Source organism: Neoarius graeffei, chromosome 11 (genome assembly GCF_027579695.1).
Source record: "Neoarius graeffei isolate fNeoGra1 chromosome 11, fNeoGra1.pri, whole genome shotgun sequence".
NCBI classification, from domain to species: Eukaryota; Metazoa; Chordata; class Actinopteri; order Siluriformes; family Ariidae; genus Neoarius; species Neoarius graeffei.
This window is the reverse complement of record NC_083579.1, coordinates 24,473,807-24,490,721: the sequence shown is the minus strand read 5'-3', so window position 1 is coordinate 24,490,721 and position 16,915 is coordinate 24,473,807. Positions and strand designations below refer to the sequence as shown.

Here is a 16,915-nt window from a genome sequence, read left to right as displayed (position 1 = left end):
ACATAGAAGAGTGTCTTCCAAACCGATCAATTGTGCAATTCCACACATCGCCTATGTGCGTGCAGGTTTGCAAAATGTACGCACAAGGTTCATCCATTAGGTGTGTGTTATATCAAGGTGAAGAGCAGTACTTTTTGGTCATTAGCCAAATTCATTAAATGAAACTTCCACACCTGATGTGGGTTGGTTGGGGTGGGGTTTTGTTTTGTTTTTTTGAGGGGGTGAACCAAACTACCATTTTTCTCTGAACTACTACTATGCTCAAAAACAGCATTCAGACACTATCAAATCCACAATTGCAAAAATAAGTAGATTTTTCATTTTCAACTTTACATATGTTAGGTTCTGGCTTTGAAGATTTGCTTGGCACTATCCTGAGCTTGAACAGTTCTACAGAATATTCACATCACACATAACACCATAGTTTGTAAGATTTGCCAGGGTTCCTGACCTTTTTTGCACAACTTGAGCCAAAAGGTTAAATGTGTTGTGTGTATACTTTTCGTTTGAAGCAGCAAGGTCCACATGGTCATGAGAGGCCAAATTAGTTCTGCAATGTTTATCCACAAGATTATGCAGATATTTGCACAGATACATCCAGTGCCTGCCTACGATGTAAGGCCAACTGTCATTTGCTTCCATGGTAACCGAGTGGAGAGCTTTTGCTTGAGCGCTGTGCTGGATTCTGCTGGTTTTGAGACATGAGCAGCAAAAGTGGTAAGAATGCAGTCAGTCATTTATTTCAGTATTAAAAGTCTGAAAACTTGCTGCTCTTAATAACGATATTTTTTATTTACTTTTTTTTTTACCTTATAAAGTCCGGCAAGAATCTTCAAATACCTTGGACAGGTTTTTTTTGTCTCTTGTATCTGCAAAGATGCTCAGTTATTTAGTGATGTATGTATTTTTGTATTTCTGACCTGTCATGATATACTGAAACACCATGGAATAACTCATAACCTAATCACGTTTCTGTTCAGCAGAAGTGTGTGTGGGTGTGCGCGCAGGGCAAGAGTTGTCAGTTGAGAGCTTTGGAGAGTGTGGGTGTGGAGTAGGAATGCAACAAAAGCCAACTAAGAAAAGGAGGCCCTTATTTATTTATTTTTTTTTCCTGACAGCATTAAATAGTTGATTTTATCAAGGACAGGAACACACTTGCTCCCATTAGAAAGATCTTAATCGGTTAAACATTTTACACAGTCAATAAGGTAAAGGTTATGATTGATAAAGCTGTCATTTTCCCTTGTACAATTGGAGTAACTGAATCATTTTACAGATCAAATCCACGTTGAGATGAATGACCAAAATAAGGTGGAAGAAGTGAGAGGCAAAAAAAAAAAGTCCTGATTAATTACAAAAGCCCTGAAGCAGCATCAGAACTTGGGGGAGGGGAATCAGTGATTGAGAATCAGAGTGAGAGTGTGTATGAGGAGGGAGCTAGAGAGAGAGAGAGAGAGAGCTGACGTTGGTGTTGAAATAAGAGGCCGTCAGTGTTTCTCTATAAAATGGGGTGATATTCTGAAGACCGTATTCTCATTCTTGAATGTGGATTATACCTGCATTTCCTGGACAGTTTTCACACGTGGACCAGAGAAGCATGAGAAACTGGGGCTGTCCATCTGTCCTTGGCAGTGATGCTATGATTTCTGGATGAGGATACCTCATCCCCACTCATGGAAGTGATGGAAATGATTGCCACTATGAAGAAGCAAAGTAGGCAGAGACTCCAATTTTGCCAGTTTTGGATCAGCAGTGAGTTTTTCAGTTTTGTTACATATTTATTTTTAAAATTCGAATAACTAAATGTAGTACTGTGAACGTATGGTGCACGAGTCACAAAGATCAGATCTGTTTGCTGACTAAAGCAGCTGGTGAATATGTACATCTTTCGGAGAAGAGAGGTATTCAGCTATTTTTATATTGATTTCCTAAGATGTGGTTCTGCACTTGTTTCTGTCTAACTGAAGAAGTTGCACTTCTGCTTTTAATTACTGCAATATCCATAATGTAGAGTGTTTATGGATTTCTTTTTTTTTTTGAAGTAGTGAAAATGACTTGCACAGAATCTGCAACTTTACAATTTTAAACCATAAACACTTTTTTTTCCCCTTGTGGAAACATTTTGGAATTGTTTACATTTTTTTCTACAATGGGCAAAACACTGAGTCGACCAGGTTGCCTGCGTCAGAGCCCTTGTTGCTCCAAGAAAAATGACAGGGAAGGCTACAATGAAGATGGATACATCCCTCAACGCTCCATTTATGACACAATGTGCATCAACGAGCAAATTGACCATAGCTCAGCACACAGCACTCTGGGGTCAAGGAGAGGTCGTGAGACTGATTTCTCCAGTAATGGCTCCTTGGGTGGTGACATGTTTGACACCAGATCTTCTGTGCTTCTAACTGGTGGAAGAAGACTGGACGAGAGGTTCATTTTTGACTCACTGAAATTGGCTAATGATGAACTGAGATCACCAGGAGGGTTTGTTAGGTCAGCTTCCCCAAGTGTGTCATGTTCTTCAGCACCTGGTGGATCCATTAACAAGAGGCATCACCACCCAGACAATGGTAAGAAGGACAGCCTCTGTCGGCACTCTTGGAAGGTCCTTACACCTCCGAAGTTTCCTGAGCCTTTGGAGCTTTCACCAGGAGAAAAGAACTACTTAAATCCAGGTGTAGCCTTCTTCCCAAGCAGCATAACCTCTCCACAGATCTCCCCATTCTCTGGATCCCCCTTTTCAACTGGCACACACACTCCATCGGTCTTTTTCTCCCCTTCTCCCCTTCCCTACAGTCAGCAATTCCACAGACAGTCTTTGCCTACCCAGCCCTCCTCACCAAGACCTCCTCTTTCAGAACTATCAGTGACTGCACTCATGTGTGGCCAAGATATACAAGGGGGAATTGAGAGACAGCAGGAGATGAGCGGACATGAGAGTGTCATAAAAGAGCAGCCACAATTTGAGACTTTTAAACCCAAGCCCATTGAGCCCATCAACGAGCAGCAACCCACCACACCAGAGCCTGAACACGACACTGCACCTCTTTTGAGCTCTGTGATCACTAAAGGTCCAACAGTCTGCAAAACTTCAATGGAGTCTACCTGGCCACGGAGGCTGATTGGTAGGAGGAGGACGGTGAGACAAGGTGGGGCAGTACACAACCTTCCCATTCTTCCTCCATTGCCCTCTCTGCTCATTCGGAGTGTATCCGATAAAAAGCCAACACCCCGACTTTCCCCCTTTCCTGAGCACCAAGGAAAAGTGGAGGGGCATCTGAGTAAATCTATGTTAAAAAATGAACTGAAGGATTGTAACTTGCAGGACTGGAAGATCTTGCGAGAAATAGAAGAACGTAAAGCTGGATCAACTAAAAATGAGCTACAAATAGTGGAGGTCCCAGGTAAAATGTCATCTCTTCAAGAGAAACCTGAGGAAAGTGTTGATGAAAACATCCCTTCTGAATGTGAGGTTGAGAATTGGGAGGCTGTGCTTGAGATGGTCAACTCGCTTTGGGATGAAACATGGAAAGACTCAGATTCCCAGAATTTAGGCTCTTTGAGGCGCTGGCCACTCTTGCATCCCCCAGCAGGTTTTGGTGGCTCCCAGGCCCCTTCTGGTACAAGTTCAGAATTAGGAGCTGAAGATTTGCTGGAGCTTGAAAGAATATGTAGAGAGGACTCTATAGATTCAGAGCTCACTGACCTACTTCAGTCACAGTCTGATTCACAGCTAAAAGAAAACAAAAACAATGTTATTGTCACACAACCAGTGAGACATCATAATCAAGCTAGCATTCCAACCATATTGGACCTTTGTACTGATGATGCTCCACTGAGAAATAAGGATGGGCAAACTGAATCACCAGATTCCAATCTAACGTTGGACTCAGACTCCAGTGGGGTTTTTATGTCTAGTACCAGCCAGACCAGTAAAGAAGATATTAATTCTGAGGGTGACAGATCTGTGTGTGAATTAGACTTGGTAAGTGTGGCTTTACCTCATAAAGGCAACAATGAACAAGCTATTGCCAGAGTGACTGGAACTTCCAACCCAGAAATGACTGACCATAAAAGGTCAACTCTGGAGAAAAAGCAGACACTTGACACCACAGATTTAAGCAAAGTCATTAATTTGAAAAAAGTTCAAACCAAAGGCTTAAACATACAAAATAATTCCAAAACCATGGACAATGGATGTCTGGGGCAAGAGATCTGTAGCACTGTGAATACATCAAAGACTGATGTGCTTTTGCCACTGACTCCTTCAAAACATGATGTCAGAGGCACTTTACTGGATAGTGGTGATTTGGATCCTTTTGTTGCAACTGACAGCTTTGTCTATCTCGCAGTCTCTGTTCTGCCACCTCCCAAAACTAAGAACAACATTCCACATCAGGAAGGTGCATCCATCCCAACTGGAAATGAGTCCTTACTCCCTACCTCCATTCCAAAACCAGGCCCTTATCCTGATGAGTGTGATTTCCTTTCCACCGACAGTTTTGTGTACCTGGCTGCCCCTGAATGTCACCTGCTGGTTGCAGAAGGACATTCTGTATATTACTCAAAGGACTCTGATTCTGAGGACAGTGGCTCCAGAGCAGACTTTGTTCAAGCCTCCACAGTTGGAGACAGTGACTGGGACTCTGACCTGTCCGATTCGGATCATGAATGGGACCACTGGGAAGAGCTGGAACACGAAGTCCTTCAAGGGCTTTTCTGCGAGGACCAATCAGAAACAGAGAGGGAGTGTCATGACGAGCAAGCATGGCAAATTTCTTGCCAGCATGCAGAGTTGGCTGCTAGTGTTGGGCAGGATAATGCTGGGGTGTCTTCACAGCACACACAGGGGGCAGAGCCACACATGGAGATGGAATCTGTGTCCTAACAACTCTTCTCATGGTGACAAAACAGATGCACTCATTTTAGAAACCTGACCTCTTGGTAATGAAATGGTAATGGTAATCAGTGTTTCAAAATTCACCCCTGATCAAGCACATTTATAGGTCTCCTATTTAAGCAGTAATTGTACTTTTTAGACCTATGTAATTGTGAGTTGTTTAAATTTGCTAGCTTGATTATTTTGTTGCTTATGTGGATCATATTTAACTGAACAATCTGGCAATTTATAGTGGCAATTTAATGTGATTGTGATATTTACTATAAGGGTTTTCATCAGAGGATATTAAAATTGTTCAAAGCTCGAACTCCTAGAACAATATAATGTCTTGTCAAAAAATACTATATTTGCTATATATAGGATATATATACATACAGTATGAAGGGCAAATATTAATGCTTTGTGTTAATTTACTGATTTCTTAATGAGTCATCAGAACAGCAATTTTATTTTTGTTTGTTTTTTTGGTATTTATTTTAATTACAGTATAAATTAATAACCAGTGCTGCTGAACATGTTTGCTGAGTTAGGTTTGCACAACTCGCCAGCCACAAATATTTACAGAGTGGTACATTTTACTTGTAAGCATATCAACAAGGCAATAGAAATGCATTATTGTACTCCGCTGTCAATAAAGCAACTGTGAAAGACCAGAAATATATATTGGACTTTTTCCTGTAGCTATTTTTTGCTCTCAGCTGAAAATCTGACAGGAAATCTTAAGTGTGCTATAACAACACCCCTCTTCCTCGCTCCTCCTCAGCCTCCCTCTCTCTTCTTCTGCCTTCAGCTTCTTTCTCCATCTGTCTCATGGCCTAGAAATGTATGATTTCTCATGTGTATTGTATGAAGGGAGGACATGAGTGGGTAATGTGGGTGGCCAAATAGGCCTATTTTAGGACAAATTAATTAGTTCACTCTTAATGAGGCCAAAAATGTAATGCATTGTGCACCAGTATAAAACACAAATGGGTCAGAACAAATGATCTCATGCTTCTGTGTTTGTGCTGTTGTTGTCTGTGACTTGCTGGCACCTTTTGTTGCTTCTCAACAACCCACATTGCGCTCAGTGTGGTATCTTCCATCTGTTCTACACTATGCTCTATGGCAGTATAACCCTGATTCTCAGGGTGCATTGTTAATTTATTTTGGCTTTCAGTGCAAATCCTGTGCCTATGTTTGAGACAAACTTCAGATTGAGGTCAGACTTTTAACCCTATTGTGATGCTGCTTAGAAATTACCGTTAACTCAGGATATTTTATAAGTGATACAAGTGTGAATTGTTCTATAGAAAACAAAGCTGTAAAACCTTTACAAGAGAGCCATTATGTTGCAGATTTACACCTTGTGAAATGAGCAAAGCATGTCCTTTCTATGAGGAACCAGAAAGTGGTGGAGACTACAAAAGAAAGCGGTTCGGAGAGAAAATGATGGCTTTGTGATGATGGTGCGTGTGTGGGATGCTTCACTGTGTTCATGTGTGTGAGCCAAAGCTAGGGCACATGTGTAGGAGGAGCTGAGCTGAGTGGGTAACTCAGTGAGTGGGTTTTTGTTTTTTCTTTTTTCTTTTTTTTTCTTTTTCTCTTGCTTTTGAGCTATCTGGTCAGTATGATGTATTGATTTGTCAGGTTTTATAGGACTCTGTGTGTCTGCACTTGATTTGGCTGAAGCACCACTGATTAGGGGATGATTGAGGCTGCTTATAAATATTAATACTGCCTGGAAAAAGGCGCAGCTTTAACTGGAATACTGTGGATTTTTGCAGTCAGTATTTGTGTGTGTGTGTGTGTGTGTGTGTGTGTGTACGATAAAATGTGTAGGAGGGATTTAATCGTTACTGAAAGATCAAGAGGTGACTGTTATGTAACAAATGAAAGTCTATCACGCTATACACTTTTATTTATATAACAAGTAATGTAGGTTGGATTGTCATGTAAATGGGATTGAATTGAATGCTGTCTCAGACAGAAGAACTTTTAGACAGTCTGATAGAAACTATCTCAGGGAAAACTGACAATGTTCATGAGCTCACTGTTTACATTTCAGCTTCCTGTTGATAGAAGGTCAACTGCATACATTCCACATTGACTTCAAAACCTAAAGACGCCACACAGGGCAATGGTACTTCAATGAAGATTTTTACTGTAGCATACTACTGAAGCATATTTCAAAAGTTCCTATAGTTATGCAAACGAGTTTTATCTGATTTAAATAAAATAAGCCCTGACACTTCTTTTTTTCTCTCTCTCTCTCACCAAGTACAAGTAGGAAAAGTGTGACCCCTGAGACATAACAGAAACAATCAGGTATGCAGTAACTGTAAGGGATAAAGACAAACGTGTATATTTTCTGTTATATTCACAGCTCTTTTCAAGGATTTCATGAGTTCTCACACCTCCTACAGTTCCACAATCATTTCTCATACAACACAACTAGGAGCTGAAGGTGTGCTCTGCATTTCCAAATGTATATTAAATACATCTCTGTAACAGAAGCAGCATAAAAAAGTAATGATATCCAAAACTGGTGAAAAAGTTATTTAAGCCAACAATGAGCCTAAAATGAAATTCATACTGTTTTTATTTTTTTTTTAAAAAAGTATCTTATTCTGTTAGACTATTTACAACTTTCCTGAGTTTTAACCCTTTATTTACCAGATATTTCAGGCTTAATCTAAATATTTTCACCTAAATATGTTCATTGTATAAATATATAATTGGGATTTTCACATGAAACATGTATTCATGAATACCGACTCTGCATTCATTCATATTCTCTAACTGTAGTTACAGTTCAGGAGGGTAATAACCGTTCACGAAATTGTTTGTTTGAGCAAGTTGAGGTTTTCCACACTGGTGAGTGTCGGATCTATTCTGTGTTGCTGTCTTTTTTTTCCATGATCTATAGCATTCTGGTGTTCATAAGGAACCCGTCCAGGAACCTTTTGCCGAATTATGGCTTTATGTATTTTCTTTCCAATCAGATAGCACATTTCACATAAGCACATCATGATGCATAATGCAGACGTAACCACCATGAATAGAGTGAAGATTTTTTTTTCTGTAGGCTGCGCGATGAAACAGTCCACTGTATTCGGACATGGGTCCAGAGAGCACTTGGAGAGCCGTAGCATGTCAAAGCCGTCATAGATGTAATAGAGGATGTAGACAAATGCACAATCAAACCCTGCTTTGAAGAAAAGGCTGAGCATGTAGGTCCACCACAGCCCACCTCGCTTTTTCCCTGGGTGGGCGTACAGATGTGCACCCTCGTGTAGTTTTGTGTACTTTTTGTCCTTCTCTTCTCTCAATTTAACGTGAGCCACTACCAAGAGGGATGGGCAGGTGACAAAGATCAGCTGCAGAGCCCAGATGCGAATGTGGGAGATGGGAAAGATGTAGTCATAACACACATTGGTGCAGCCAGGTTGCCTTGTGTTGCATACAAAACTCTTGCTTTCGTCACTCCAAACACGCTGCGCTGCGACGACGAACACCAACACTCTGAACACAAACACCACTGAGAGCCACACACGACCAAAAGCAGTGGAGTACTGGTTCACCCCGCTGATGAGGAGCTGCAGCCCTGCCCAGTTCATCTCTAATCTGTGTCAGTTCTTCAAAACGCACAAAGAAAGCAACAATACAAATATTTAAATGTGCAAATAGAACTCTGAGATCATTTATGCTAGTACAAAAACACATCCATCTACATGATGGACAAAATGATAATAGAAAAAAAAAACATAACTTGCATTATGTACTTTTTATTTAAACTGGTTTGATACACTCACTGGTCACTTTATTAGGAACACCCATCCACCTGCTGTTTTATGCAGTTCTCTAATCAGCCACTCTCTTGACAGCAGTACAATGCATACAATCATGCAGATACAAATCAAGAGCTTCAGTTAATGTTCACTTCAAACATCCAAATGGGAAAAATTGTGATCACAGTGACTTTCACTGTAACATGGATGTTGGTGCCAGATGGACTGATTTGAGTATTTCAGAAACTGCTGATCTCCTGGGGTTTTCACACACAACAGTCTTGAGAGTTTACAGTGCTTTGCAAAAGTATTCATCCCCCTTGGCGTTTGTCCTGTTTTGTTGCATTACAAGCTGGAATTAAAATGGATTTTTGGGGGGTTAGCACCATTTGAGTTACACAACATGCCTACCGCTTTAAAGGTTCACTTTTTTTTTTATTATTGTGACACAAACAATAAGATGAAGAAACAGAAATCTGGAATGTGCATAACTATTCACCCCTTTTTGTATGAAACCCCTAAATAAGACCTGGTCCAACCAATTCACTTCATAAGTCACATAATTAGTTGATTAAGATCCACCTATGTGTAATCAAAGTGTCACATGATCTGTCACATGATGTCTGTATAAGTCAACCTGTTCTGGAAGGACCCTGACTCTGCAACACTACTAAGCAAGCAAAATGAAAACCAAAGAGCACTCCAAACAGGTCAGAGACAAAGTTGTGGAGAAGTATAGATTAGGGTTGGGTCATAAAATGCAGGGCAATTCTGGAGGAAAACCTGTTTGAATCAGCCAGAGGTTTGAGACTGGGACGAAGGTTCACGGTCTAGCAGGACAATAACCCTAAACATACTGCTAAAGTTACACTGGAGTGGTTTAAAGGGAAACATTTAAATGCCTTGGAATAGCCTAGTCAAAGCCCAGACCTCAATCCAGTTGAGAATCTGTGGCATAACTTGAAGATTGCTGTACACTAACGCAACCCATCTAGCTTGAAAGAGTTGGAGCAGTTTTGCCTTGAGGAATGGGCAAAAATCCCAGTGGCTAGATGTGCTAAGCTAATAGAGACATACCCCAAAAGACTTGAAGCTGTAATTGTAGCAAAAGGTGGTTCTATAAAGTATTGACTTACTTTTATTGATTGATTGATTGATTGTGTCACAATGCAAAAAACAATGCACACCTTTAAAGTGGTAGGCATGTTGTGTAAATCAAATGGTGCTAACCCCCCAAAAATCCATTTTAATTCCAGCTTGTATAAATCAACCTGTATAAATCAAAACAGGACAAACACCAAGGGGGATGAATACTTTTGCAAGGCACTGTACACAAAATGATGCGAAAAAAAACCATTGAGTGACAGTTCTGTGGGTGGAAACAAACGTCTTGTTGATAAGAGAGGTCAGAGGAAAATGGCCAGATTGGTTCGAGCTGCCAGGAAGGATATAGTAATTCATATAATCACTCTTTACAACCGTGGTGAGCAGAAAAGCATCTCAGCATGCAAAAGTAGAAGACCACATTAGGTTCCACTCCTGCAGCCAAGAACAGGAATCTTAGAATCAAGAACAAGTTCCTATTAAAGTAGCTGATGAGTGTATGTTGATGAAAAACATTTACATTTTTTTATTTCCAAAAAAAATTAAGTAACCTTGAAAAATCAAATGGTGTCAACATTATCTTTTTTTCTCAATTGAATACACACTGAGACTAAATTAAAGTGTTTGGTGTTTATATATAACTGGTACAGCATTACTCACAACCATATCTACTTTTTCAGAAGTCTTCATACCTCTCTCTTTACAAACTAGTAACCCACGACCCAATCTGTCCCTGTACCTGTATCTGTTTAGGGATTCAAATACTTAACCTCCAAGTGTACATAACCTAAACTGCATTTGATGCATTTAGTTAAACATGAATCATATCATTACGTCTCCAGAAATGCTGGATTTTAGTTTGTACCTGTCTGTGATATTCTCAAATTTAATTGGGTCCAAATTAGCTGCATAATTTAAACTATCACAAACCTGACCAGGCCATTACTAAGGATGTTGTAATGCATCTTTTTCTTTTTTTAAACAACTTTTTTTGTTTCATCCTAGACATGATGCCCATCTCCTGCTGTAACCATATGCCCTGTGAACCCTTCTGGAAAACTTTCTCAGAAAAAATTAGAGCAAAACAAGCAAAAATTGTGCTCCCTTTATTCATTCATATTTGTATTTGTTTAGAACACATTAGCCAGGTTTCTATTGCAGTTTTGCACCCAATACAAGAGATATTTTTAAAAGTTTCAATAAAACACAATTGCAAATGGTCTGTGTTTTCATTAAGTGATGTTATACAATGGGTTTTCTCCTCTTTTCAGTTTGGTGAAATATTGCTTTATATTATATGGACACAAGTGTTTTGATAAATTTGACAAATGTGTGTGTGTGTGAGACATAAATCTCTGTGTTACTTGTGAGGAAATTGATTTAATTGTTTTGATAAATTTGGGTACTTTTTGTTTGTGAATGTGTTTCCATAATAAAAACTGCGAGCTGGCTTAGTGGTTAGCATGTCTGCCTTTCGACCAGGAGATCGCAAGTTCTACTCGTGGTTGGATCATACCAAAGACCATCTAAAAAAAAAGGTACCTTCTGCCAAGGCATGATGCAATACAGATGTGAGTGGGGAGTCAAACTCTTGTAGTTACCAGAAGACTGGCCCCCACTGTAACCCTAGCTGTATAGGCTGAGGGCTGCCTGGGAAGCCCAGGTTCTGGCATGGGAAGGACTTTGACTTTTGACTATGTAATAAAAAGAAAATCACACGTTGGCTTGAAGATATGAAGTTTATCTTCTCGTGTTGGAAAACTCACATTTTTCATATGCAATACATCATGGATCAGAGTGACACATTTTCCGATATTTCACTCCAATGATGTCACTCCCAATGTTTTCCTGCTGACTAGACGCATATTGTCAAAATAGTGAACCGGTTCACAATTAAAATTTGTTTGATTAACATGCGTATTTTTTATTTATTTATTGTGGATGTGTCCATAAAATATAAAGAACATTACACAGTGGCATGAAGATATGAAGTTTATCTTCTTGTGTTGAAAATATTTTCACTTGTTTGCGTCGGTCACTCGTGATATAGACATTCACCACTCGAAGATAAACTTCATATCTTTGTGCCACTGTGTAATATCCTCTATATCAAATCATCTGAAAAACCAACTCGTGAACGTACAAACTTTTTTGCAATATTTGACAGTTTATTCAAAATTCATGTGCTTCCATTACTTGTCTTTTAGTTCGCTGTTTCAAATTGTGCATTAAGTAGGTTAATGGAACGGCTAGAGCACTGTTTGTTCTGAATAACATAATTGTATTCAGTTCCACCCCAAGTACAAACACAACTTAGTACATCAGTTCATTTCAAATGTTTGCGAATAAGGCTGCATGTTGGTCCAATTACAGATACATGCTTATGCTGGAGGTAGAAAGCAGAAGAGTTCACTGAAGGTATTTTATATCAAAACAGTAAAATAATTATTTTAGAGTTTGGTCTACATGCAGTGTTGTGCTAACTTTTTGGAATTAGCTTGTTCATGTTGTTTGATTTTGATTGAACTTGTTAGTAATACACATTCTACAGTTTCTTACCCTAAAGTCCCAGAAATATATACAATTTCTTTGACAAGTATGAACTTTGTCATTGCTTTCAGCACATTCTCCAATTCTGATTAACTTTCACCAGCATGCTTGCACAGCTCTCACTTTGAACACCCCTTTTTCATGAAGAACAGTTGAGACATCAATTAAAACTCACCTGTACAAACATAAACATTCACCAGTTCTCTTTACTGACTGAAAGTAAAGAGTCAAACATTGGCTCAGGACTACAAAAACACTGCAGCAAAGATTTCGGAGCCAGAAGAGACAAGAAGAAGGCACAGAAGATGAGGAAGACAAAAAGGTAAAATACACTACCTGTGCTGTTGTGGAAGTTAATGACAGCACAAGGCAATGCACATAGCATCCAAGAATGGTTCATATGATGGATTTTATTTCTTCCACCATATTCACCATCCCTCCATTCCAGTAAACATTTTTTTTCCATCTTGGCAATGAAAGATATACACCGATCAGCCATAACGTTATGACCACTGACAGGTGAATTGAATAACATTATCTCATTACAACGGTGGGATATATTAGGATGCAAGATGTGTTAATGTGTTGGAAGCAGGAAAAATGGCCAAGTGTAAGGATTTGAGTGACTTTCACAAGGGCCAAATTGTGATGGCTAGATGACTGGGTTTGAGCATCTCCAAAATAGCACATCTTGTGGGACGTTTCCAGTATGCAGTGGTTAGTACCTACCAAAAGTGGTCCAAGGAAGGACAACTGGTGAACTGGCAACAGGGTCACAGGTATCGAAGGCTCACTGATTTGCATGGGGCACAAAGGCGAGCCCATATGGTCCAATCCCACAGAAGAGCTACTGGAGCACAAACTGCTGAAAAAGTTAATGCTGGCTAAAACAGAAAGGTGTCAGTAGTAACTTTTTCAGCAGTTTGTGCTCCAGTATGTCCTATGACCTCATATTTCATTTCAAATGAAATGTTATGTTGTATACTGTACTTTAAACACAAATTGTGTTTTATTAGTAAGATTTTAAAAACCATGTCACAACAAGGAAAGAAATACAACAAAATGTCTTTAGTGTTTAAAGTGGGTAGAAAAGAAATTAGAAAAATCCTTACAAAAGTAAAGACATACAAGTACATTTATAAATATTATTAATTGCCATGTGAAACATGGCAAAAAGATGTTCCAGTTTAGTTGATACATGGTCCATAAAAATAATTTATGCTTTATTGAAATACTAAACAAATTATCTCTCTATACTACAAAGGTCAAACCTGTAGTTTCTTGTTTGTAAAGAATGCATCATCATTTTGGTTTGGTGAAGCAATGTTAACTGTTTTACACCAGTAGTTACAATGATAGTTATGATGATTAAATATGCAAATGTATAAGAAAAAAGCATGACAAAAGAACAGGAATAAAGATTGAATCATGTCAGAACTTTCACAAAATCAAAGCCGGAAGGATGAATAATGATAAAGTTTTTGACGGATGCAAAAAAACAAACAAAAAACCCACTGGGTATGAGTAATAATTATGTGTGTGTGTGATACACTGGGAATGCTGCAAGAAAGCATCTTGAAAGAGAAGAGAAATATTTTGGAGTATAGTCACACACACACTGTATAATCTGTTGCTTTTTTCTTTTTCTTTTTTTTTTTTTCCAAAAATGGAAACCCATTATGTGGCACGGTGGTGTAGTGGTTAGCGCTGTCGCCTCACAGCAAGAAGGTCCGGGTTCGAGCCCCGTGGCCGGCGAGGGCCTTTCTGTGTGCAGTTTGCATGTTCTCCCCGTGTCCGCGTGGGTTTCCTCCGGGTGCTCCGGTTTTCCCCACAGTCCAAAGACATGCAGGTTAGGTTAACTGGTGACTCTAAATTGACCGTAGGTGTGAATGTGAGTGTGAATGGTTGTCTGTGTCTATGTGTCGGCCCTGTGATGACCTGGTGACTTGTCCAGGGTGTACCCCGCCTTTCGCCCATAGTCAGCTGGGATAGGCTCCAGCTTGCCTACGACCCTGTAGAACAGGATAAAGCGGCTAGAGATAATGAGATGAATGAGATGGAAGCCCATTATAATTCCAAACATTTAGCGTGTGCAGTATGTACAATAATGTAATAACTCAGCTGATTTTCATATAAATGATACAGCTGTTAACTGATACACTGTTCAGAACTGATCAGGTATTAATCACATTTCTGAAGTGATCTGATGAGGAGGAGGAGGAGGAGGAGGATGGAGCTCACGCAGATTCAGTACACATTAACAGCATTATAGATAATTAATATAATCTTTCACGATTTAATTGGACGATGGAAACGAAATCAGGAAGTGTTTAAACAGGGAGTGACTATACAAAGCTGAAACTACAGTATTAGAATTAGAAGATGAGAAAATTAAAAGAGCTGTTTCACTGTATAGGGCGTATGCTACTCTGTATAAAGAAGCTATTTAGTTTCATCCTTTATTATTTGAATTAGGCTCTATTATCTGTTGCACTTATTACTTATGCTAAAATGAGATGTTTTCTTCAAACTAGAATTCAGAACAGAAATCTTATTTTGTCATGATCTTGTAATATGATTACTATGGCAAATGATTTCTGAAAATAAATGTTTTATTTTAATTTACTATAAAATTTTATATCTATAATTATAAACATGGCGGCACGGTGGTGTAGTGGTTAGCGCTGTCGCCTCACAGCAAGAAGGTCCGGGTTCGAGCCCCGTGGCCGGCAAGGGCCTTTCTGTGTGGAGTTTGCATGTTCTCCCCGTGTCCGCGTGGGTTTCCTCCGGGTGCTCCGGTTTTCCCCACAGTCCAAAGACATGCAGGTTAGGTTAACTGGTGACTCTAAATTGACCGTAGGTGTGAATGTGAGTGTGAATGGTTGTCTGTGTCTATGTGTCAGCCCTGTGATGACCTGGCGACTTGTCCAGGGTGTACCCCGCCTTTCGCCCGTAGTCAGCTGGGATAGGCTCCAGCTTGCCTGCGACCCTGTAGAACAGGATAAAGCGGCTAGAGATAATGAGATGAATGAGATGGAAGCCCATTATAATTCCAAACATTTAGAGAATTCCAAACATAATGAGATGAGATGAGAATTATAAACATACCTGAGTACAAACACGTACACCCATATAAGGAAATGTAAATTTACAGTGTTTAATAAATCTTAGTGCATGTTTGTTTCTTCATGTTAGAGATCATTTACTACAAAGTACAGCATTTACACTACACTGAGGTCTAACCCTATTCACAGTAAAGTCACTTGTGTAATTTTAAATCATTATCAACGTTAAAAGAGCCATGTCAGGTTACGTCTTCTGTTCAGAATTCTGATCAAGATATTTGACAAAACCCTTGTTTCCAAAACCCAAACCTATCTTTTACCTTTACAAGATCAAAACCCAGAGAAATACTTCTGAAATTTGTGATAATTGATGTGACTTTATTTCGTACACATCTCGTCAAAATAAAACTAAACGAACCTCCACAAAGACAAATTCCAAAAACTTCATACACATACTTTTAACTTCAAACATATCCTTCAGTTGAAGCTTACCTTCTCGTAAACCGGCCAGAGTTGTGCTGAAGCTGAACAAAGAACTCAAACTGTATCTGTGTTCAGAGGAATCCAGTCAAACTTGATTTGAGATCTTACACAAACATAGAATTCACCCAGCCTTTAGGTAATTTTCCTAATCACAGAGAAAGAACAGGGTGGTGTTTTGTATGCATGAGGCGTCATCTTACATAAGATGATAGAAATCCTACAAGACCAAATACATCACCATCTCATCTCTGTCCTAAACACAGCTGCTACAACTTTACACACTGAGTGATACATAAGCTGTCACAGAGACAGCTCTTTAAAGTGGTATTTCTGACACAAAACGAATCATTCCTTTACACATTCCTTGACATGTCTTTGCATGTTAACCACTTGCTCAAGCTGAAGCATGAAATTACTTCATAGGCTTTGATTGAGGAGATAATTCAACATAGTTTCCCCTGCCATGGTGGGCACTGGGTTTAGATCACTGGGTGTGACTGCTAAGAATAAATAAAGGCAAAGTTGCCAAAGAAGGAGATTTTTTTCTCTTCCGTCTCCTCTGGAAGTCTCATCCTTGCTTCAGTGGATAGTTTCACCTACACATTACAGATTTGTACTTAAATACTACTGCTGCAATCATATCTCTGCTCATCCCAGGATACTTATTCACAATTTGCTCATACCAAACAACCTTTCAATACACTTTGTAGTCTACAGTTTGTTTGCACTCTTCTACACCTATATACTCGAATGATACTGTATATAATCCTTCTATCCCACTCATCCGGTCTAATCCAGAAGAGGATTGGTTTCTTTTTGTCCCAGGTTCCATTCATGGTTTCTTCCTCATGTCATCTTAGGGTATTTTCTTTGCTGGTTTCACCTCTAGCTTGCTTGTTAATCTAAATACAAATCTACCTCCAGATCCTTGTAAAGCTGCTTTGTGATAATATCTACAGTAATTATAAAAGTGCCATACAAAAAAAAAATGAATTGAATTAAAATACATCAAGGGATTGTTTGTTTGCCCAGTTCTTGTCACA

General features: G+C 39.3%; 1 protein-coding gene across 1 annotated transcript; it reads right to left on the bottom strand.

Moving 5' to 3' along the window:
• Window positions 1-7,020: 7,020 nt before the first annotated feature.
• On the bottom strand, window positions 7,021-16,172 carry gjb9a (gap junction protein beta 9a). Its single transcript, XM_060933643.1, has 2 exons — window positions 15,882-16,172; window positions 7,021-8,517 (listed from the first exon to the last, which is right to left on the bottom strand). Exon 2 carries the CDS (start codon window positions 8,497-8,499, stop codon window positions 7,714-7,716), a length of 786 nt encoding a protein of 261 aa, XP_060789626.1. The 5' UTR covers window positions 8,500-8,517; window positions 15,882-16,172; the 3' UTR covers window positions 7,021-7,713.
• Between the last annotated feature and the right edge of the window lie 743 nt (window positions 16,173-16,915).